Source organism: Hydra vulgaris, chromosome 03, assembly GCF_038396675.1.
Source record: "Hydra vulgaris chromosome 03, alternate assembly HydraT2T_AEP".
In the NCBI taxonomy this organism is placed as follows: domain Eukaryota; kingdom Metazoa; phylum Cnidaria; class Hydrozoa; order Anthoathecata; family Hydridae; genus Hydra; species Hydra vulgaris.
Genome location: NC_088922.1, coordinates 68,400,706 through 68,426,109, shown reverse-complemented (window position 1 = coordinate 68,426,109; position 25,404 = coordinate 68,400,706). Strand labels below are relative to the sequence as shown.

Below are 25,404 nucleotides of genomic sequence, written 5' to 3'. Positions count from 1 at the left end.
CATTAAAATAAACTACATTCGCAGTTTTGTAGAACTTATTATAAGCTAAATAATTCAAAACGCGTATAAAAAGGGGTTAATTTATTACGATGGGGTTTAGAAATATTTAAGCCCCCAGTTAATCCATTTTGCCATATTTAAAAATAACTCAACTCCCGGGGTTAATTTATTTCGAAATAATTTAACCGTGGAGTTAAAATGTTTTAACCGGGAGAGTTATTTCATTTCGCGTCACCGGCACAAACACATCTTTTAGACTTTTTTGCGCCGGTTTTTTTTCGCATCTAAAATGTTAACACTTTTAGATGTCTAAATTTAGATAAAAATAAGACATCTATTAGTAGTCATCTTTCAGACGGCTTGAGACAGCTATTATTCGTCGTCTTAAAGATAAATACAATTAGATGTCTTATAGTTATCTGAATTTAGACGTCTATAGGTGTTAACATTTTAGATTCTAAAAACACGTGTTTGTGCTGGCTGGGAAGGTGTGTTCTAAAAAGGATGTCTAATGTTTACGTAGTTTTATTTAATTCAAAAACAAAAGCTATAAAACAACCTATTATTTCCTAATGTAATTTTGGGATTCATTTTTGAAAAAATAATAAAATAAGAAACAAGAATTTCGTTGATGGGGTCTATACCACTCCACTTATATTTTAGCGGTAACTCTAAGGTGTTGCTTTTTAAAAGCAAGAAAAATTAATCAGTTGCCGCTGACTGGTAAGCAAGAGGTATGCGTTTAGAAACATTTCTTAATATCATTTACTTATCTTTAAAAAATCTTTCGAAATTCACGATACTAGAAACAATAAACTTTATGATGTGTTAAAGTCACTTTAACTTCAGCTAAGTTTTAAATGTAAGAACAATGAGTGTATTTTTATTATATCTTTACTGAATTTGTTAGGATTTGGTCCTGAGTTTACTCATTACCACTTAATTGTCTATGCAATAAGTCGTTAACTTAAGTTATTTTAGGAAGAGAATTTATAATATACAAGCCTAGTGATTTTACAAACTTTTGTAAAACCATTATCATTTTCACACTTTTTCTAAACAATCTTTTTTTCAAAAAAGAGAGAAGACAAAACTGAATATCATTTTTATAGATCAAATAAAAACAATAAGATTGCTGATCTAAAACTGAAAACAAAGCTCATGGTCATATGATATGCATGAGGGAAGTTACGTTTACTATAACCCTTTGTGGGACTTATTTGTTCCGCTGAATTCTTATCTTTCTCTAAAACCGGTTGTTAATTTTATGTAAAAACACACTGTAACGTTTCATTTGGTTTTTAGCCGCACTTCAAAGTTATGTTTAATTGTTTATCATTTTTGTTTTGGTGTCTAAATATGGCTTATAAGGAAATTAGGCGTGTTTATTTTGAAAAAGCAAACATATTATAATGTTCTTTACATACTTATATTTTTATTGGGAGCTTATTCAGATTTTGTTTAATTTGTAACTAAATACTTGAAGTTTAGTTTAGACTATGAGTTGGTTGATAATTATAATGGAGTTCAAATTAAAGAAATAGATTTTAAAATTGAATACAATACCGATAATGATAGGAGCTGGAAGAAGTTACAAACTTCAATAAGGTTTTTATTATATTTACTCAATGTATATAAATCAAGTAATTTTCTTGTTTGCAGTAATCCATGATCTTTAACTGGTCCTATATAACGGAAAAATAACGGAATGCAGGGCCTGATTTGGAAGTACCATTTGATTCTTCTACAATATCTCGTGACTGGGTATTGCAAATATACCTATTATCATAACTCCATGTCACTAATTAAAATGTATTTAATAATAATTTTTTTTTTCTATATTTAGTTTTTATTGCCTGACGGGAAATATTAGTCCCACTTTAGTTTTTATACTAAAGATGATCTTGATATATTAAAAAAACCTGTATTCTCTATAACTGGACGTTAGTATATTTAATTACTTATTCTATTAAGCACTACCATTTTCAACCCTCCAATCTGAAAGGATTAAAACCACATTTTACGTACATTTTAAAATTATTTTTTACGTTAAACATTTTTAGAAAATCTAAAATACACAACGTCACGTTGAAAGTAATTTTAAGCCAAACTACCTTTCACGCATGTTACTCCATCAGAATGCAACACATGGCCATGTGGACAGTCGCATACTACATTTCCTAAAAATAAGTTTCAAATAGATTGTAAGAGTAGAAATAAATAGGTACTTGTTTCAGAAGTTACTATACACATATTATTTTATACATCATATCTGTATAGATAAGTTAAATGAATAATCTAGTTCGAATGGTTTAAGATTTACACTTTAGGTTTATACTAAGGTTTATTTTTTTTAATGTTTATACTTTTTTTTAATTTTCAGTTTTTTTTAAAGTTTGATATGCATTTATTTATTATTATTGATTACTAAAACTATTTAATAGTTATATATGCTAAAAATTTTCCTTATAAATATTTAAGTCAAACACAATCAAAAATTATTTTACCAGTGCCAATTAACACAATGACATTTAACAGTCGTCTAAAAGAAGTCTTTTAAGAAATATTAAATGCGCATTCGTAGACTCTGGATCGAAAGGCGTTTATACGTTTATATCGAAAGACGTTTATTTATAAGAATGTCTTTTGAATAAAATTTTCTAGACATCTTTTATTTAGACATCTTTTATTTAGACATCTTTTATTTAGACATCATTTATTTAGACATCTTTGAAATGACTTTTTTTTTTTTCATTTTTTTAAATACAGACATATTTTAAACCAAAGGTTGGCAACCTATTATTAGGTTGCCGACCTCTGGTTTAAAATATGTCTGTATTTAAAAAAAATGAAGAATATATACTTAAAATATATTTTAAGTAAAAAGAGATTTTTACTTAAATCATTTTTTAAAAACATACCAAGAGCTGCAAAGAGTGTAACAAACTGAAGATTATTATCAACTACTTGTTATTTTAAGATGATATTTTAAGGTCTTATATACTTTTACAAATTTTAAATAAACAAATGAATAATCAAAGCTAAAAAGATTATGAGCAATGAACTTAAAAAATTAAATAGAAGTCTTTACTTTTGAATGGAAGTCTTTACTCTTAAATGGAAGTCTTTACTTTTAAATGGAAGTCTATACTTTTAAATGGAAGTCTTTACTTTTAAATGATTTTTAAAGTTATTAAAAAATAACTTTAAAAATTTCCGTCTTAAATTTTGAAAAAAACTCTTTTCAAAATTTCAGGAGCCTTTTTTAGTTTTATTTTAAGCAATACCTAGTGGAAAATTTTCGATCTTTTTGGGGTTCTAATGATAGGTTTTTTTTAGGGGTGCTTGGGCCCACTAGCTACGGCACTGGAGCTGCACAATTAATTTTTATTTTCACTTTTTACTTTTGCCGTTTTTTTTTATCCTAGTTTTCTTCTAATTTTCTTCAGTAATTAAAAACACAAATTCAATTTTTTTTAAATGTTCTATTTTTTAAACCTTCTCACTAAGTATAAACAACATTTAATTTTTTGAATTTTAAGGTGTTTTTTTTTCAATTTTAAGGTTTTTTAAGGTTTTCAATCTTAACTTGTAATTTTGTTATGGCTGCCAACCAGTTGTTATTAGCAGTGAATCCTCATGAGACTTTATGCCTAAAACTTTAAGACCGGTAACATTTGACCATATTATATTGTGATCGACATGGTATCTTAATGGTAGTATCTTTTCTTATAGTATTCATCATAGTTTAGATAGTTAAAACCACCTATAGCTTGGGTTCGTGTTTTTCCTTTATTGGTTCAGGTTGTGGTCATAGAGTTATTTAGTACTTTGAAAAGTTTATATATTGAGCTCGGATTCCAAATAAAGATGTTAAACAGTTAATTGCGGAAAGAGTCATTTAAAGTTATTGCAACTTTAATTTATTTTTTTTACTAAAAAATAATTGTCATTCAATTTTTTTGTTTTGGTTTATTTTAAGGGATAGCGTCTCCGCTTTCCGACAAGTGATATTGGGCGCAATTAATGAGTAAGGTTGATGTCTCTATCTAACGGTATAAGATTTAACTAGAGCTGTTTTTTCATCACCAACTTTTTTCAGGACCAACTCTTTTCTCCATTTATTTCAAAAAAGTTAGCTACATTAGTCAGTTGGTTGCCAAGAAAATACCAGAATATTTCAAAGAACCCAATTGGAATGCCGTATACACCCGGTATCTTTCCTTTTTTTAGGGACTTTTTTAGTAGTTCTTTGTTGGTAAGTTTTTTCTTTAATTCTTCATTTTTCAGATTGTTAAGAGGGAATAATATGTTGTTTAGAAGTTTTTTTACTTTTCATTCTTAACCTTGGTTATGAATAAAAACCTTTGTTTTTCTAAAAACCTTTGTTTTTCTAAAAACCTTTGTTTTTCTAAAAACCTTTGTTTTTCTAAAAACCTTTGTTTTTCTAAAAACTTTTGTTTTTCTAAAAACCTATGTTTTTCAAAAAACCTTTGTTCTCTAAAAACCTTTGCTTTTCTAAAAACCTTTGTTTTTATAAAAACCTTTGTTTTTATAAAAACCTTTGTTTTTATAAAAACTTTGGTTTTAATAAAAACCTTAGATAATAATAAAAGCTTTGGTTAATAATAATAAAAAACTTGATTAATAATAAAAACCTTGGTTAATAATAAAAACCTTGGTTAGTAATAAAAACCTTGGTTTGCTTGTATAGAATTTGATAGTAGTTAGTATAAGTTTTTATAATGTTTTTTGTATCATTGTACATTATGTTTCCGCCACTAATTTGTTTTTTTGTTTGTTTTTTTGTTTTTTTTTGTTTTAGTTGATAAAGAAGTTTTGACGGTTTCTTAGAAGATGTCCCACAATTGGTTTCTTCCTTCACATTTGGGTTTAGAGTTTTAGATTTTTTATAATGACTCTTTAATTTTTTTACCAAAAATCTTGTCCTCTATTATGGTTATATTTAGTAAATTCTGCCAGTAGCCTCATCCGCTTATATTTGGAACTCCCATAGTATATGGCACACGAAGGTGTAAGAGTCACTTAGGTAAGAATCAATTATATTCCATAAGCATTTATTTGCAATACTTGATGTGACGTATAAAAGTCTATTTTACTATTTTAGGATCTGTCCATTTTTTCGCAAGTAAAATCCCTTTGCAGAAGATTTAATTGTTGATATAAATCAATTTAATTGTACGTTTCGCAGAGATTTTTTAAGTTTGTTTTGCCTTTGGTATTATTTCTATTAAAGGCATCTCCTCTATACCTATTGGTCTTCAAACATATTGAAAGTAGAGTTTATCCAAGAAGAAAGTTCACCAGCAAATCCGTATTTTTTGAGTTTAAACAATAAAGATTTATATGGTACTTTATCGAAAGCTTTAGCATAATCAAGGAGTATAACATCTGTCAGTTTTTTATTTGATTTTTCAAAGGTTATAATATCCATAGTTTCCAAAAAATTTGTGATATATGATTTATTTGTAACAAATCCGTGTTGAAAAGAAGATATAAGATTATTATGTGGTAAATGTTATGATACATGAAGCCTTTATTATATAATAGAGTAACATTAGCTTCTAACCGAAATTCTGGTAATTCAGATTGATTAATTGATAGTTGAAATATAAATGATAATGGTTTGGCTAATGGTTTTGCACACTATTGTAGAACTTATGGATATACGCCGTCGGTACCAAATCATTTGTTTGAATCTAGTTTGAGTAAATTTAATTCTACTAGAGATTGGTCTATTTTTAATGAAACGATTGCGTTTAATAATCTGTTTTTAATGAACGGATTGTGTTTGATGTTCTGTTAGGAAAATGCGGCAGTGTGTGTACATTTCCGGTTGTGAAAACAGATTGAAATCGCAAATTTAGTGCATTTGCTATATCCAATTTTTTTATGCTAATATCTGATTCAGTGATCAATGCATTAACAGGGCTTGATGATAAACATTTATAACTAATATATTTGAAAAGCCTTTTTGGATTTCATTTATCGTTAGCTAAATCTTCTTCTAAGATTCTAATTGCTGAACGAGTATACCTTTTGATTTGATTACGAACTGTATTAAAAAGATTAACTAAATATGGAACTTTCCACTATGTATTTCTATATTTGTACCATGGCTGCTTTTATGTTTTATTTAACTTAATAATGTCAATTGTGATCCAAGGTTGATGTTCTTTTTTTGTGTGTTTTGATATAGGAGGTTTGAACTTAACACGTAGTTTATGATATATATCTGACCATTATTTGTTGGAACCATTAATACTCAAATTTTTAAACATAACAATCCAATCATAACTATTATAAGCTTCATTTATTTTTGCATAGTTTATGACATGACAGTTTATGACCTTTTTTATGACATAATTTTGAGAGAAAAATGGGGTTGAGTAAATTGATTTTTCAATATTGAGATTCCAATTAAGCAGTAAATGACCTTGCGTTGCACATCAGAGAGGAAGATCAAAGGTTATTTTACATATTTTGTCTGAAGAGTATGTTATAACAAGATCCAATGTGTTAATGCATTTATCTTTCTTAAATATAAATGTTGGTGAGTGTATGCATTGATACGAAAACGAATTATTAAGTGTGTCAATAAAGTTTATTCTATTGGTTTGCTTGGTCCTTTTAAGTTTTTCAAATGGTCATCATTCCAAAAATATTTGGATAATTAAAGTTGCATGTGAGAAATAGTCCCAAAAAACAGTTTTGTAGTTGTTGAGGTTTTTGAGCATCAGCTGCTATTTAGGTATTAGTGAATAGATGTTTTTCTTTTCCGTTAAATAAAAGGGTCTGTGAGATATCTACGCATTGGACCCGTTCACCGCGGATGACAAATCTAAAGGGCTGATCAAGTATACTATTTTTGCATAGATCTTCATTAGCCTCCTGTCTTGCTTTGAATAACTTAACAAACTCAGCTTATTCAGCTATAGTTCTTTCAGGTCGAATATGGAAGTTTTCATATATACCTTTACAAAGGAATTTGGCAGCTGCATTTTCTTGATTGCGTGCATTTTTATTTTCAAACTCAACTATAACTGTTGGTTGCCAGTGCCGGTTTAACCAACGGACACACTAGACACATGCCGGGAGACCACGGAGGTCAAGGGGCCAGAGCATCTAAGTGAATTTTTGAGAGGTATATAATTTGATCGAAAAATCATTATTGGCCTCTACCCTTGACTTTATCTTATTTCCCAGAGATTTTTAATCTTTGCAAAAACAAAGCATACGACGTATTGCAAACTGGGCGTTTTACTTTTTTACGACTTAAAAGAACTTTTTAGTTCGAACATAATGATGAAAAAAGAGCTTTAAAAAAATTTAATAACATAATGGTAAAAAAAAAACTTTAAATAATTGGATGATTTATTTATTGTTCATTTTCAGAGGATTATCAAAACGGAAAACCAATTGAGCGGTTCTTAGCATTCATTCCCATGCATAATCGTTTTGCAGTTTCCATGCTTGAAATTGTTTTGAAAAAGTTAGATTAGTATGCAATCAACATTCAAAATTACCGTAGCCACGCAACTATGCTAGTAATATGTCTGGAAATACTTTGGTTTAAAATCAAGAATTAAAGATATCAACGTTCTCACCGAATACATTCCATGTGCTGCTCACAATTTAAACCTCGTAGGAGTGAGTGCCGTGGAATCCAACATCATAAATTGAAGAAAGTGAATTTATTTAGCTCTCTTCAAGAAAGCTAAATGAATCCACTTTCTTCAATTTATAACTTCTTTTCTGCATCAACGCATCAATGTCTTAAAGTCAAAGTTCCTTGCATCAACGCATCAACTAATCTTAAAGTCAAAGTTCCTTGCTGGAATACGAGTTAAGGTTTCCTAGACTCTCTAACAAACTCGTTGGTTAGCTCGTGCTGATGCTTGTTTAGCGATTAAAAATTTTTATTCTATTTCCAAGGTGATTAAGAATTTCTTAGAAAATCAAATAAAAACATATTTTACTTGCGATGAATATGTCTATGTTTAAAGGCTCCCAAGAGCACGTAAGAGGCATTACAATGATGAAATTAACAGTGTGGAAACTACAGTGTTTTCTGGCGATCTTAAATGCTTGCTGACGTTAATGAGATCACGGACAAACTAATGAGTAATCTAGATAAAAGAAAGAAAGCCTATTTTGGATCGAATTCTCTGTTTGGTTTTCTTTTGAATCTCGGTAGCATGGACATCTTGAAGATTACTTGCAATGCACAAAAAATTGTTGACCAATACCCTACTGATCTTAGCTTTCACTTATTAAACAAATGTCTTCATTTTGGAGCTGATTTTCAGGAATGTCTGACAGATCTTTCTATTGCTCAAATAAAAAACCGGGTATTGGATTCCATCGACCTAAAAAATACCATATCTGTATTTGCAAGCTTAAAATGCAGACGAAAGGTGTTTTAAACTATACTATTCGCATATACTAACCGCAGCGTGATTTTAATAATTAATAACAAATAGATTACTTTTGTTTGATGAGATGACAATAAATATGGCTTATTTGGACTTATTTTCGTGAATTTTTGAGTTTACTGATATGCTTTTGTAATTGCAAGATTTATGGGGGTGCCAGGTTTGCTAATGACGAGGCAATACCCAGATAAGAAGGTCACGTTGATTGAGTAGTATTTAAAAGTTTAACATTTTACTGTTAAATTTTTTAATTTTTGCTACGAAGACTTTCAACTTCAGATTTAAGTTCAACCACATATTATTTCAACTCAAACAACCATTCATTCAAAAGCTTGATGAAAATATTTTCCATGTGGCTGGATCAACTGATGGACCTTTAAACATTTGTTGGTTTACCAGGATGCTTTATATATTATTTATATTTCTATATCCTTACTAATCCAATTCCGTCATTCCATATTCTGTTTTAAAGAAATATTTTTAACATTATTCTTAAGTCCTTTCTTGAACTGTTTTAAAGAAATATTTTTAACATTATTCTTAAGTCCTTTCCTAAACTGTTTTAAAGAAATATTTTTAACATTATTCTTTTTAGTAATAAATTTTAAAAAATGTTTTCATATAAACGGTACACGACATTGAATTTGATAAGAGCTTAGTTTTAAATTAGTTTTTGGAACAAAAACGTTATTAACTGAAAATTGAGTTAAATACCATAAAAGAAAGTCCTTGTTTTGTTTTCAACATGAGCTGAAGAACTTGGCGTATATTAAGTTTATAAACAATTAATGCACAAAGCTTCTTTAAAAAAGGTTCGCAATGAAAAGTTCTGAGTGTACCAAATATAATCCTGCATGCGTAATTTTGTTTACTATAAAGCTTTTTAATTTACCATAACTCGTACTACCCCATGCAATATAAATAAGATAAAACTATGAAAAAATGAAAAGTATATTTTTTTTCATAGATGAAATGTTGAGAAATGGTTTAATTTTATATAATACCGAAATATTTCTTGTGACTTTAAGATGTATTTTTAATACATTGTTTCCACTTTATGATGTTGAATGCTGGATCTTCTTGACTCAATGCATGGGTTTTGCTTGTGTCTCTGTTTTTATGACTAGGCAACTCATTCTATTATCTCCTAATGAGGGTACAGCTCTAAAACTCAGTTTTATGGTTCTGAGGCTGGCTGGTAGTCAGGTTTCCCGAACTCTGTGGTAGCTCTCAGAGAAGCTGATTCCATCAACAGTTGAAAAATATCAAATTTTAACAGTGCCATGTTGCGCATGAATAGTGTCCCTGTTTGTACTTTTTGTGTGCATTGCGGAGGCCACATTTGGAGCCCTTTGTTACGGCTTAGAGTTTATTAGTAGTAATGAGGCAATTGCTTGGGCTATTAAACAGAGTTCTGAGTCAAGTTCTTCAATCTAATTTAAAAATGACTAGAGTACCAAAAACTATAAAACACAAAAAACCATCATTATCACCAAGTTCTCTAAACCTATCATTCACTATCATTCGTGGTCTTCGAAGTAACTTTTCTTCTGTTGAGTCTTATCTCTCGCAAAGTTCACCAGACCTACTTGCTCTTTGTGAAACTAATTTGAGTTCAGCTGTCTCATCTTCCGATCTTAGTGTTGATAGTTATCTATAATTCGTAAAGACTCCAATAGTCACATGCTTGGCCTGGGCATTTACATTCGTAAGAATTCACCCATTTGTCGTGAAACTAGATTTGAATCCAGAGATTATTCTTTCATGTGCTTTCGTTTAGCACCACTTCACTCTATTGCCTTTCTCTTTGTTTTATATTTCTCTCCTTTATCTCAAGACTGCACTCCTTTTGATGTTATTTCTGATCTAATTGACCAAGCCTTCTCTTTTTATCTATCAGCTAATATAGTTGTTGTCGGTGACTTTAATGCTCACCACTCTGAATGGCATGGCTCTAGCGTCAGTAACTCTACAGGCCTTAAAGCCCACAACTTTTGCCTTTCTCAATCCCTAACTCAAATAGTCAACTTTCCAACTCGCTTTCCTGACAACCCAAATCATTTACCTTTTCTAGTCGACTTATGCCTTGTTTCTGATTTTAGTCATGCTCAGTTTCTCCACATTCACTCTTTGGTGCTCCTGATCACAGTTTGATCTCTTTAAAACTAATATCTCATGCTTCTTCGTCACCTGAATCCCCCTATTATTGTACCTCTTACAACTACAGTAAAGCTGACTGGGATTCTTTCCGCGATTTTCTTCGTGATGGCCCTTGGGTAGAAATCTTTAGTCTTCCTGTCGACACGGAAAATAAAAAAGAAAATTTTTGAACGTTCGAAAGACGTCTAAAACGTTAAAAATACATCTATACAACGTCTTTTGTTACGCTGTTAAACCTCCCCCCTCCTACCCTCCCCTAAAGAAGGTGATTTTTAAGTTATAGTCGGTTTTATTGCAAATTCAGTCGGCTAGTTGGGTATTTGACACAATTTAATTGGGTAAATTGTAGTTTTGAGGACCTTTTTATTAGAAGCCAATCGGGTACTTTTAAAGGATTCACCCACCCCACCCCCTCATTTTATTTGTAGAATCACATCTGGGTATGGATGATCTTTAATAACAGGAAAAGTGTCAATGCAACTGTTTTCAGTCTTTCTGTATATTTATACTACATTTATATTTGGTATATACACTTAAACTAGAAATAATATTTTATACTTTATATTATAGTTTATAAACTTTATATAATTTGTAACATGTATATTTAAATAATTTAAAACTGACCTTGAAGTTGTGTGAAGAGAATTAATAAAAAATGTACTTTTTTTATATTTTTATTTGATACCAGCATGGTTATCTAAAGATATTATAATAAATATATACGATAAAATAAAGCGCAAACAAATAACAATTATAAGAACTAGATCCCAGATCAAAATATTGAATTAAAAGCAAGCAGCCATAAAATTAATAATAATAATAACAATAATTATGAAAAAAAAATGTTATTTAATAATACTAGTAATATACATACATAAAGTACACGCATACACACACACGCACACACACACACACACACACACACTTGTATACATACACATATTTTTGGATATATTAAAAGGATATATTAGGAAAGGATATATAAGGAAATACTTTAAATATATTAGGAAAAAGTAAAATAACTTGCTTTTAAAAAAAAAAGTATAACTGGAAAGCTTTTACGTCATACGGAAGTTTATTCCAAGATTGTATACTTTGATATTTAATGGTCTTATCTCCATAAGTAGCAGAACAATGTTTTAATACTACTAGGTTCAAATTGTTAATGGATTGACAAAAGTATCACTTATTTGCACTTTTAAGGAAGAAGGTGTTGAAGGTAAGAGTTAGGTTTTTGTCTTGGTGATTCCTGACAAACTGGCAATTTAAGAGTTGAACAAGATTACAAAGTTTAAGAATCTTAGAAATAAGATAAAATACATTAAGATTAAATTTGTAATTTTGAAAATACAAAGTTTAGAAGATGAGATATCCTTATACTAGCTTGCTGTTGGGATTGTCCTCATATTTGACAACCATATCGCATATGAGAGCTAAAACATACCATATTTAAGGATATATGGTATATGTTAAAGATTGTTTGCAGATTGACATATTAGCAAACTTAAGCCAGCATTCCATTTGATCTGCTTAATTTTGTGGCTAAGTCATTAATATGGGTTAATAAGTTAATTATTGATATGCTTTATTATTCTTTATTAAGTTTATATTGATTTTTGATTTTTTGGGTTTTAATAAAACCAGTTCAGTTTTGCTACAATTGAGAGTAAGCTTAATTGAGCGAAGCCGCTGAACTAGATTGGCAAGATCATGATTAATGCTTTTTTTAATTTCTTTTTAAGACTTGGTTGATAATAAGCTAGTTAGTATTATCAGCGAAATGACAAGCGGTTGCAAACTTAATGGAGTTAGTAAGTTCATTAATGTATAGAAGAAAAAGCAGAGGTTCTATCAGAGGACAACAATAGAACAATTTATTTGAATAGTTTTGAGTCATTACTGGAAATAAACTGCTATTTATTATGAAAATAGGAAGTATATCATTTGAGATGAATTCCTCTGATTTCATAATATTCTAATTTTTTGAGTAGAATAGAGTGATCAAATGTATTGAAAGCTTTTTGTAGATCGACAAAGACACCGCATTCAAAGTTTTTATTATTATTAGCTTTTCTAATTGATTCAATGAGTTCAATAATTGAGTGGGTTGTGGTGTGAGTAGCACAAAATCCATAATGGTGTCTATGAAGGCATTTAAATTTATCCGAGAATTTGTAGAGCCTTATATGTAGAGCTTTTTCAAAAGTTTGCTTAGGTTAGAAAGAACCCGTCTCCCGGTCGGTATATAAAATATTGGTATGACTTTGGCAACTTTGAAAGCATCTGGGAATGAACCATATTGAAATGAGGTATTCATAATAGTGCTGAGAGGCTAAAAAATAATATCTGTAATAAGTTTAAGAAGGAATGTAGGAAAGCTATGAATATAGGACCAATGCTTTTTTCAGTTGTAAGAGTGATTTTAATGAGATTTTTGATTTAACTACAGATTTCATTAATGAGATTTTTAATTTAATTAGAGGTTTCATTTTTAGTTACCCAATAAATAAAAAATAAATTTGCAATTGGAAACTTAAGAATACCTACACAGTAAATGTGTACGTTGAGTATATGATTTTGCTTTGTTGATTATTTCGGATAGTAACAAAAAAGATCATCTCATAAAAAACAAAGGACACTGCTTTCTATGCAAATGTATTAATGGAAGAAATTAATTGAGAAAAAAAGGTTTTGAAAAATCTATTCCTGCTTGTTCCTGCTGCGAGTGGAATACTAAATAAATAGAAGCAAATCCTGCCGATTTTGTAACGACCACAAAAAATATCAAACAATTTAAAACTTTCAATGAAAAATGAATCATAGATTACCCTTGAATCCATCCGTGTCATTCCAGAAAGACATTATTTTGTCATTATTTATGACAACTGTAGAAGCTGTAGAAGCTGTAGAAGTATTGCAAAAACATGACCTATTCTCATTTCATAAGACGATAGGAAAAATTAATGACACTACGTGCATCATTTTAAAAAATATGCAACAAATCATATGCAAAATCCATGATAAGCATTGCGATGAGCATTAGAATGTGGATTTTGTGAATCTTCGCATTAAATTTTTTACTTGACAATGAAATTGATTGCATCTTAACCACTAACTCTAAATGAGTACTTAGTTAGCTTTTAAACAGAAAGTAACTTTTACTACATTGTTAACAAGAGGATAGAACTAATAAAAAACTATGTACAAAGAAGTGTATTTAGTACTATTAAATAAAGAAATATTTTTGCTAAAACATGTGATGAAACTCAAGACATTTTTGGTATTGAGCAAATGTCTGTTTGAATTGAATCTGTTTCTCAAAATTTTCCAATTCACAAAAGTTTTCGTGGTCTTTATGAAGTTGATGCCACCTAGAGGATGTAGGTTAGACAATAAAATGGTGCGTGGGCAAAGTTACTATGATGCCCCTTACATAATAAGGCATCTAAGTATTACTCCTCAACTATATAAAGATTTTTTTTTTAAATCAACATCTTCAGTTCCAACAAGGCTGCAAATTACAACTATTTGAAATGGAAGTTACTTAAAGATAAAATATAAAATTTGTAGAGCAAGATAACCGTCAACAGACAACTTTAAAGATTATATAAATCAGTAAAGCAATCAAGGAAGCAAACTCCAAAGGACTGATGTTCGAGGGAAAAAACAGTAATTTTCTCGCTCGAAACAAAACTTCTTTTCTTTCCGAATATTTATTTACTCACCTGAATTCGACTTATCTCTACAAAAGTTTTACATCCATTTAAATCAAATAACTATTCACAAAGATCATCATTACAAAAACCACTAAATACATAATTACAGTTAAAATAATTAAAAACTACTAACAAAAAGAAACCACGTAATTGTCATAGAATGTTCTTGAACTTCCTGCACTAAACTTACACTCCTTCTTGGTCCTTTAGGATCATACAAATAGTATTCGTCGTATTTTTGGGGCATGCATTATCCTCGAGTATTTCGTGGCAACGGCACTTCTGTTTCTTGAAATCCATTCTTGGTTTCACCGTTCGTTTGTTGTACGTCATTTTGACTCGTCTTCAACATACATTTAATTTGTGCAACATGGTTTTCCGCGTTATCATGACCACTGTATGCTTTCATTTCTACTTCGACTATAGGAATATTGCATGTTCGAGTGTCATTTCAATATTGTATATGTTTTACGTGACGCGGAACTCCATTAACTTTTACAAATTGTTTCGAAATATTTCTAGTTAATTTTGCTGGCTGCCACTTAGTATGGCACTTTGCATTCGGTGGTTTCAACCATACGTTATTACCTTTTTTAAACAATTCGTTAATGCCAGCTTTTGCCGGAAGATTATCTTTTCTCAATCCTTTCACGTCAATTCGATACCTGTATATTTTCTTCATCGGACTTGCATTGTTTTTGTCGGCTGAGACATTTACCAATATACTGCTTCCGGTATTAACATTTTCAATCTTTCTGCAATTCTTTTACTTGTACGATGATTTCTATCCACAATTCCATTTCTTTTTGGATAATAGGCAGCTCTAAACCTAATGCGCACTCCTCAACCATCAAGAAACCTTATCAATTCCTTAGTTTTAAAAGTTGCTTTGTTATCTGTCAAAATCTCAGATGACGCTCCGCGCTCACAAAAGATAAGGCGTAATATTCGAGTGATGGCAATACTTCCGGGCGTATCTTGAAGGTCCGCAATCAATTAGATTTAAAAATTATTCTGTACCTAAATGCGTGATATCCATGGCTACTGTTTCCCAATTTTTTTTAGCGCTTAATTTTTCCTTGACTCATTGTACAGGTGTTGGATCTATTGACTGACATGGGTCGCAATTTTTATATACATCTCAAACTTCATTTTCGGTAGCGGTTGGAATTACTTTATGAGCAAAGTTTAATGTTCGATTTACTCCATAGAGCCCAGTTCTCTTGTGCATGCTAGAAATAAATTTGGCCTCAGCAACTACTATTTTAACAGAATTACTCAAATGCTCCGCCTCTGTCAATTTATTCAACTATCTACTTCGAACTCTTGTCAATGCGTCAGCTAAGTTATCTTTTGAAGAAACAAGTTTTATATTAACATTAAGACCATATTCTTCAATATATTGTTGCAGAATGCTTAGTCTTCTTCGAATCAATATTTCGCTCATTGCTTTTGATTTCAATTTTGACCTACTAGTGAGAGCGTCAGAGATCCAATGGAATACTGTCACAGAATCTGTGAAAACTTCTTTTGGCAAACTAACCACTCTTCGTTTCAAATGCAAACTACATGTAATCAACCACAGACTGGCAAGTGACCTACCAACTGTCCACAAACGGAAAACACTACTCTTTTGTTTAACTTTTTCGGAATCGCATCAACTCAATTCTCTCTGGACCACATCAACTTGCCACCAACCTTGTTCACACGTAGTCCTAATATAAAAACCCCATTGCATCCAATTTGTTCACCTTCCTTCCTCTCCAAACCATATTTTTTGAAATGTCTTCTGACATAATCAAGGCTCACTACTTCCTTATTGACAAATATTTTGTCAACGTAAGCAGAGGCTCCCCTCTTTACTAATTCTTCTTGATCAACAATGGTACTCACAACAGATTTTATCATCATTGGAGCAACATTTAATCCAAAACCAAGCTATGTCAAACAATACCTTTTGTTTCGAAAAACCGCTGTTTGGAATGACCAAAGAGATTCCTGAGTTTTTAACTAGATATAAGCCTTGTGTAAATCAATAATTACTGGTAACATCTGCATAACATCTGCATCTCTTGTATACATCTTGATAAAACTGTTATCTTCTCTCCAGTCCAAAACGGGTCTGACTTAATTATTTTTATTTCGTTGGATAACAGCCATTAAAGGAATTTAGCCTTAGGGTGGTCCCATCTTATTTTCGTCATATTTAATTAACCATTTACGTTTGATCCAATCCCGAAGTTCGTTTTCATATTTTACTCTTTCATAATTTGGTATGATGTATTTGGCAATTTTGTTAAATAATTGGTTGAGGCCTTCTCTATCTCTCCATTTCTTTTTACCTTCCCATTTAACACTATTAAATATTGCTTCATGATCTTATTTTTTAATTTCAAGTTTATTGACTTTATCTTTCTTTGAGACTGCTCTTCCACACAAATTCAACTCAAACTTTGCCATTCCAGACGGGGAAATAAAAATTCCTCCTAGCAATTTAATGGAACTCATTCCAAGCATTACATTAACTCCAAACGGTAGAAAATCTACCAAAATAACTTCGTCTCGTACTTGGATACCATCAACCTCAATAGTGGCAAGCAATGATACATAAGATTGATGAACTTTACCGTCAAAGGTTACTATCATTGGAGGATTCTAGGATTTATTTTCATTTCTTGACACCAACTTTTGATTTATAATTGCCTTTGAACATCCCGTGTCTACCATAGCTGTCGCTAACATACCATAACCTTTTAGATGAATAATAGACAATGCGCTAATTCCATTTTTGTTCAGGAGCGATGTAGCGCACATTCCTCGCTTCTGCTCTAGTTTCCCTGCGTCTTTAAACATTTTGCAGCCACGTTTCTTAAAGCATTTTGTAGCCACGTGTCCTTTATTCCCACATTTAAAACATCGGAACATCTTCTTCAGAGCAAGACTCTTTGCAAAGGAGCAGTTTATAATATAATATCGTAATATAATTTAACTCTTTGCAGTTGTAACTCACTAACGGAACTTTTGTAGCTTAATTTCGAAACACAGCACCAACAGCATCAACTTTGCATACACAATTTAGAGCAGCTCTTATTTTGGGCAACATAACATCAATTGGATCCAAAACATCTCGAAATCTTGATAATAAATCCTCAGGTAATCCAACAACAAATGCTAATCGCACAGACTCTTCTGACAATTTAGCGAGATAAGCCAATTGTTTCAAGTCGGCCAAAAACACATCAACTTTCTCTCCAACATTTAATTTTCGCTTAACAAAAAGCTTGTACGCCGTATAAGCATCTACAGAGAATGCTGCAAACAAGACACGCTCGACTTTTTCTTCGTCTTTCTTGTTTTTAGCGTTTAAAGCATTGTACACTAAATAAGCAGTTCCCCTTAGAAGAATTGAAAAGAGAAAACTTCAATTTTACATTATGCATTTCTGTAATCACTTTGATTTTCTGTATCCAAACGGCAGCGTCCGAAGTTCCATCTTTCGTTTCAAACTGATCCAACAATTTAATACTTGAATCCATGCCCGGTTAGCATTTAATTTTCTCGTTCAAACAAAACTTCTTTTCTTTCCAAATTTTTATTTATTTATCTGAATTCAACTCATCTCTAGGAGAGTTTTACATCCACTTAAATCAAATAATTATCCACAAAGATCTCCATTACAAAAACCACTAAATACATAATTACAATTATAATAATTAAAAGCCACTAACACGAAAAGAAACCACGAAATTATCATATAACGTTCTTAAACTTTCTGCACCAAACTTACAAAAACTAGGCAAATAAGAATTTTTGGAGCTTTTAGGGACAGTCAAAAAAGAAAGGATAAGACTATTTTGTACGATGAGTAACACCATAATGAATTTCACAAGAGACATAAGCTCTTTAACGCAGTGCCAAATACAGTATTTTTAAAAAAGAGAAAGAGATGCTACATTACGATAATGGTTTGAGGTTGGCTGCAAGAGCAGGTTCAAATATGTTTACATGGCGTTTTTGCACCTTGTATAAAAGAGAACGGGTATCATTGGAAGAACCGCCCCAGATAAGGCAACAGTATTCTGTACAAGGACGGTTCTCAAATTCATAGAGATAAGAAATAGAATCCTGCCTAAGAAAGTGGCTCCCTCCAAGCAATCAGAGAGTGTTGGCTTCTTATCAAGACAATAATAAATGGCAGTATTGTCAGCAAACAATGCCATGTTGTATGTGAGAATTTCTGAGAGATTGTTAACGTAAATTTAAAAGTTTAGTGCCAAAGATAGAACTTTGAGGAACCCCTAAAGTTACAGAATATGAAGAAAACTGTTGTCCATTAAGAACAACTTTTACACTACTATTGGTGAGGAAGGATTCAATAATCTTAAAGAAGTTACAAGATACTCCGTAGGAAAAAAGCTTCTGGAGAAGACCAGCGCGGCAAACTTTATCAAAAGCTTTAGAAATGTCCAGAGCAATAGGTTTAGCCTCTCTTCATCAATCTAACGCGCGATAAAACCTTTTGATGAAAGATGATGTCAATGAAGCAATTTTATACATTTTTACGTATATCAGCTCAACCTTCATCTCCAAAATGCTTGTAAATAAGTTAGATATTTAAACGAGGGACAGGAGTTGTGCTAGCAATTGCATAACTTTATTTATTTAGTTTCAATGAGCCTGGTAAGACTTAGAAAATTACAATGTGATATACTTGACGATGGTGACAAGCTGAGGCGGTTTACGGGTGAGATGAATTACCCCACCCCCTCCCTCCACCCCAAGAAGGCGATTCTCAAGTTATAGCCGGTTTTCTTACGAAATTAGTCGGGTATTTGATGCAATTCAGTAGGGTAAATTTAATTTTTGAAGACCAATTTTTTTTTTAAGAAGCCAGTCGGGACTTTCTCAGGATTCGCCTCTGGTGACAAGCAAATCAAAAAATCTAAAAAAAGATTCTAAAAAAATAAGATTCAAATAAAATAAGATAAATAAATAAAATAAAGATAAAGAAATTGAAAAAAGAAAAAGAAAGAAATAATAAAGCAAAAAACATAAACAAAAATAAAATAACCAAGTCAAACAAACTAACAAATGAAAAAGAAAAGAAAAAAAGAAACGAGAAAAGAAAAAAGAAAGACAAAAACCAAAGTTAAAAGAAAAAAAACATTCGAAAATGGATAAATAAAATAAAATAAATAAAATGAATTGAAATAAAATATAAAAATTGTTCTGTTTTTGAAGAAACAAAAATAATAATTTTTATTAATAATAACTTTATTAATTTTGAGGGACGATATGCGTTTGCTGGGTATTTTCATTTATTATGAAAACTCTATACTTTTTGTGACTTAATATTTGTGTTTTTGTGACACGTTTTAATTTGTGAGTATTATGGAAAAAAATTTTGTTTATTTATTGTTATTTTAAAGTTTTTTGTTTATTTATTGTTATATTCAATAAAATATTTTTATTACTTTTTTTGTTTTTATTATGATTATTGATATTAAGATTTATTAAATCATTGTTACTTTTTTTGCAGTAGTTGTATATATATGTTAGCAACTTTCCTGTCTGTGCATAATATTCAACTGCCGACGACACGGGTGGCCACGTATTCTGCCTTTAACCCCCCTCCTCTTGCTCCTACACACACCCACACTTTTTTTGAAAAGATCTTTTTATTTTTTTGTTTTTAAAGAAAAATCAAGATATGGAGGACATTTCTTACAAATTGATAATTGCTTATTCCCCACCCCCTTCCCCCCACTTCAAAACCCGTGTTGTCGGCCCTAAAATTATCATTATTATTTGTATTATAAATACTTTTTCAAGGTATTTACTTAAGATTAGTTTTTAACTATTTGTAAATGACCTCGATTGTAAGATATTTTATCGAAATTATACTGATTAATTGATTGATTGTCCAACTCGCTTCACGGCGACCAATTGGTCCAAATCATATGGTTCTATTCTGACAAATTTTCTGTTCAAAAACTCTGTCAAATGCTCAGAAACAATTACAAATTGAACATGATGGATTATTACCGAGTCTAGTATTATAAGGTACTTGACGTTATAGAAAGTCATTTAAAACATCGGTTTCCAGAAAATTCAATGGTATCATCAATCTTTTAAGAAAATTTATTATTTTTTCCTAAAAATGGTGATACAGTAGTAAAAGCTTTAGATAATATTTAAAGCTTTTATGCCTGGTTCATCATTTGTAGAGAATAATAATAACTTTTCTTAAGCAATATTTGATTCCATAACACTTTTTGAAATATTTTAATATTTTTACAAAAACCTTTATAATATTATTTTAAAATATTTCCTAAAAAATGATAAAGTTTATGATAAATTAGAAGCTTGTAATATTACGTTTAAAATGAACATTAAACAGGTAACATTTAAGAAGTCCTTACGGTTTATAATTAAGAAGTCCAAACGGTCTTATCACAGAGCGTCGCAAATGATCATTTACTTGTAAGTTCACGCCTCCTTCCTAACCGATGTCACAAAACTTGCATAGAGGTGGAGTTTGAATCTCGGTTCCTTTGTTTCTGAGGCAAATGTTTTACTATTGCGCCACGGCTGCTTACACCAATAGTAACTGTATGTGATAAGTTGAATAACACTTAAGGAGTCTCAATAATGTTTCCGATATTTCAAAACTTTTTAAGTTTTCTTGGAAATACTAATGGCAACCTGCAAAGTTGAGCAATTTTTTTTTCGATCTAAAAATGATGAAGTCACATAGTTGATCTTATCACTATCTACTTTTTCAATTTTATAAATCGAACACCGCAGAAAATGATATAAAAACCATTGCAAAAAATTTATAAATGCAAAACAGTATCAGCACTAAAATTAATGACCCGAAAAGTAACAACACCAAAAGTAACGACACCATAATATTGTACTTTGGAAATCTTTAAATTTAAAATATTTCTTAAGTAACGTCATTTTTTTTATTTTAATTTTGTTTGAAGTAATTTTTTTTGACGGTAAATTTTAGTGAAATATGTTTGTAGTTGATATTATATACTAATGAAAATGAATACATGTGGTTTTCTTTTAAGATTAACTGAAAATTAAAATTTTTATAAAATTTTCTAAACATTTTAGCTACCCTTCCCCCACCCCCCTCCTTCACACCCACACACATTCGCATACACTTACACTTAATATTTCCGTTTGTCACCTCTCAACCAATCTGTTTGCTTATATCAAAAGAGAACAATTAATTTTGTTCTATTATGTTGGAAGAGAATTAAATGCCTAATATGTGGATAACTCATCACGAGTTAACTCTCCTTTATTTTTCCTTTATTTGAGTTCGCTCAAATTATTGCCAAGTTTACATCCAAAGAGTGTAAAAGTTATTTTAAATAATATAAAAAATTCTAATTGCATATATTATTATATATTTTATAAAACTATGCATAGGAGAGAGTGTTGTACCATTAAATAGTTTTACCTTGAGACAAGCTGCGTTGCTATGCGATCTGTGTGTAGTAGACCAAACAAACTTTTTTTTTTATCACTAGAGATTAGTGTAACTTGCATCTATTCAGAGAAATTTGTGGAAGAATTTGATAAAAGAAAATTTAAAATTGTTTATTATTTATCTATATCATATTATTGTTTTATTACAAGATGTGATAAAAGAAAATTTATCATTGGTAGGTAATTTTTTGCTGTTCGTTCTTGTTGTTTTTCTATTTATGTTTCTTTATTCTGTGTCAAAACTTTAGACTTTGTATTAAACTTTGAAATTTACTTTTTTTAATGGGATAGATTTTTAATCTATTTAACTAACCCCAACAAAATCGTTAAATCTCAGGACTTTCTAAGGTAAAAAAAAAATGAACATTGAATGACGTCTTTTAATTATTAAATTTTCATCTTTGAGATCAGTTTCTAAATAATATTATTTGTAAATATGATCATTCAATAAAAAAGTTTTAATTGTTAAAAACAAAAACAAGTTAATTCATTTTTGTGTTTATTATAAGGAAAATACTTTTGGAAAAACATAAATTCAATAAGGAATCATGTGACTTGAACAACTCAATTGTAAGTAGACAATATAAAGCTGGATATACATTAGAGCTAAAGAAGAACATTAGAAGAACAATCTTATTTCACCTATAGTAGTCAAAAATATCCTGTAAAAAAAGGGTTTATAAATGACAAAGGACTGATGTTAGGTAATTATTCAGAATAATTAGCACTTCTCTAATATTGCCGAACAGTATCAAAAAAAATACTTTAAAAACTAATATTCCAACATGTAAAAGCTCAGAAAAAAAAACTCAAGACATAATGCAAGTTCTCAATGAATGAGTTAATGCTAAATTTGTTACGTGGCTTAAAAAAACGTTATCCAAAGTCTTATGCAAACCTAAAGCTATGATTTATGCTTGATAACTAACATCAACAAAACTAATGTAAACACATTATTATATTGTTAGTCCTAAAATATCACACCTTTATATCAAACTAAATCTAGAAAGATGGAAGCTTGATAAATGATGAAACCTTGATGAATGATGAAATCGTGAACGATGAAACCTTGATGAATGATGAAAACTTGAACTAAACGGTACTCCTAAATTTTTTTCTAGAAATAATTGTTTGTTTTACGATATAATATATGAAAATACAACAAGGTAGTAAAATGAAGACACTTATTAGAATAAAAATAAAGCATTACAAAGGAGAAACTAGTTCTTAAAAGTAAAACTGATAAAGGAGAAACTAGTTCTTCTAACTCCAGATAAACATGAAAACAAAAGTACTATTCAAGTTTTAGATTTATGCACAAATGGTGATTTTTGCATAGTTGTTTATGCATAGAGAATAACTTTTATATAGTTGTGATAAATGCATAGTTGTGATAAATATCATAGATGCTCAACTTCCTGACCCATACATAAGCCACCACAAACAAACAATGAATGATTGAATGTTATTCAATTCTGAAAAATTTATTCACATACATGATGTTGCTGGATTGGTTGGCAATTCTGACAAAAGAGTATTTACAAAAGAGGCATTAATAAAAGAAAACAAAGAAGTCTTTAAAAAATATGTTAAAATTTAGTAAGTAAGTCATTATTATAATACAGCAATAAACTTCAAAAAGCAAGCATTTTATATACAGTTTTGTAAAAACATTTCTATTGAGAGATAAAAAGTCCTAAAAACAAGAGGAATATAAATTATATAAATTACTATTGTCTTTAACTTCAATAACCCCTATAGGTCTAAAATAAATAATAAAATTTTTAATTTTTAACGCGTATTTACCAATAAGCATGTCATTTGCATTTAAAATTTATCGTTCAATATAAAAGTTTTGAAAAAATTTCATATTAAATATTGGTATATTTTATAAAGAACTTTGCAACATAATTTAATAGTTCCCCTTTATCAAGCAGTATGAATATAATATATTCATTTGGGGCTGTTCAAATAATACGTGACAGTCTTAGGGAGGGGGGGGGAGGGGTAATGGAAAGTGTCACAAAATATCACATGGGGGAGGGGGTGGTGGTTTGCTACAGTGTGACGTGATAAATAACTTTTTAAATCAAATTTTTTATCACTGCGTAATTTTTTAAAATTGCGAACTCCGAGATAATTATATACAATACGAAAATTTTCAAGAAAAATGCTATGCAACGACTTCACAAGCTAGCGTTTATTGTTTAACGGATTCTTATAAAATGAAAATAAAAAAATTAAATTAGCTTTTTTTTAAGTTACTTGTGGTAATTGCAGACATAAAAAGAAATTTTTATTCTACAAACAAAGAAAAACCAGATAGTGGGCGATTATTTAAAAGCAATTTAAGTTACCGTTAAAAATCTAATTTTATTTTTTAACGAATATTGGTATAAATATACTAAAAATTTTAAAATTAATAGTTGTTTAAAATTTGATCTTTAAACATAAATATTATTCTTGATCGTCATCTGATCTATAAATGTTTTAGTTTTACAATACTTTAATTTTTAATGTTATTGTTATTATTACTTTTAATGTTTTGTGTCACTCTAATGAGTTTGTCGAACTACTTTAGTTACGTTATCATTTTTATTATATGTTAAGCTATTTAGTTACTATGATATACAATTTTAGTACTACTATTAAATAGTTGTACTATTATTAATGTTATTATTAATAATATCTTTACTATATACATATTTAACGTAATGGTTGTAAGGAACCTGTCCGGTTAATAAGAGCACAAAATTCTGAGCATAAATATCATGCAGACACAAAATTTGCCAAATCATCCATTAGTGCCCTTAAAGAACTTGCGGCAGTCTTGGGTCCTAAAGAAGTGACGTTTCACTCCCAGGATGATAAAGCTAGGGTGCCAATTGGATTGACAGCTGCAAGCAAACAAGCACCAATGATGATGCATATTGAGTACAAGGTAACTTTAGCTGATCATGATTTTGTAATTGCCTCTCAACACAAACTTATTCCTTCAGTAATTGCAGCCATAGAAATTAAAAAAGATTGCATGGAAAAACAAACAGTCACATACTCTGGCCCAACATACATAGCAATCAGAACTGCAAAACATGATTCATCAACAGCATTTAGTCACTTAGAATACATGAACAGAATAAACCATCTTCCTACATTTAAAAGCAGCTTATTTACTGAAGATGGAGTTAGCAAACCAATCATGATTATAACTGTGATACTAACCAGGTAAAAATTCAAGATATGAAAAAACAAGACTTATTTCAAAGAACTTTGTGCCAAGACTTATTTCAAAGAACATGATCTTGATGCAATGTTTGTGGCCACTAATGCTCCTGGAAGAAGTGCCTTTAACAGGGTTGAGAGAAGAATGGCTCCGCTAAGCCATGACCTAGGAATTATACTTCCATTTGATCATTTTGGAAGCCATCTTAATTCAAGAGGAGAAACAACAGACAAAGTTATGGAGAAGGCAAACTTTGCCAAAGCAGGTGAAGTTCTTGCACAAATTTGGTCTAGCACAGTCATTGATGGATTTGAAACTAAAGCCGAGTACATGAAACCAAATA

General features: G+C 30.3%; 1 protein-coding gene across 4 annotated transcripts in view; it reads right to left on the bottom strand.

Annotated features, from left to right (window-relative positions):
* Positions 1–25,404, bottom strand: part of LOC136078363 (uncharacterized) — a 65,074-nt gene that overhangs the window by 20,339 nt on the left and 19,331 nt on the right. For 2 of the 4 annotated variants that reach the window (XM_065794081.1, XM_065794080.1), the window contains exons 2-3: positions 11,241–11,313; positions 2,115–2,180 (exon numbers count right to left, since the gene is read on the bottom strand). In XM_065794081.1, the coding sequence (XP_065650153.1) occupies positions 2,115–2,180; positions 11,241–11,307 (133 nt within the window). In that variant the 5' untranslated portion in view covers positions 11,308–11,313. Of the gene's footprint in view, positions 1–2,114; positions 2,181–11,240; positions 11,314–20,754; positions 21,009–21,809; positions 21,899–25,404 lie in introns of those variants that run through there. The other 2 variants (XM_065794082.1, XM_065794083.1) reach the window with 2 other exon arrangements.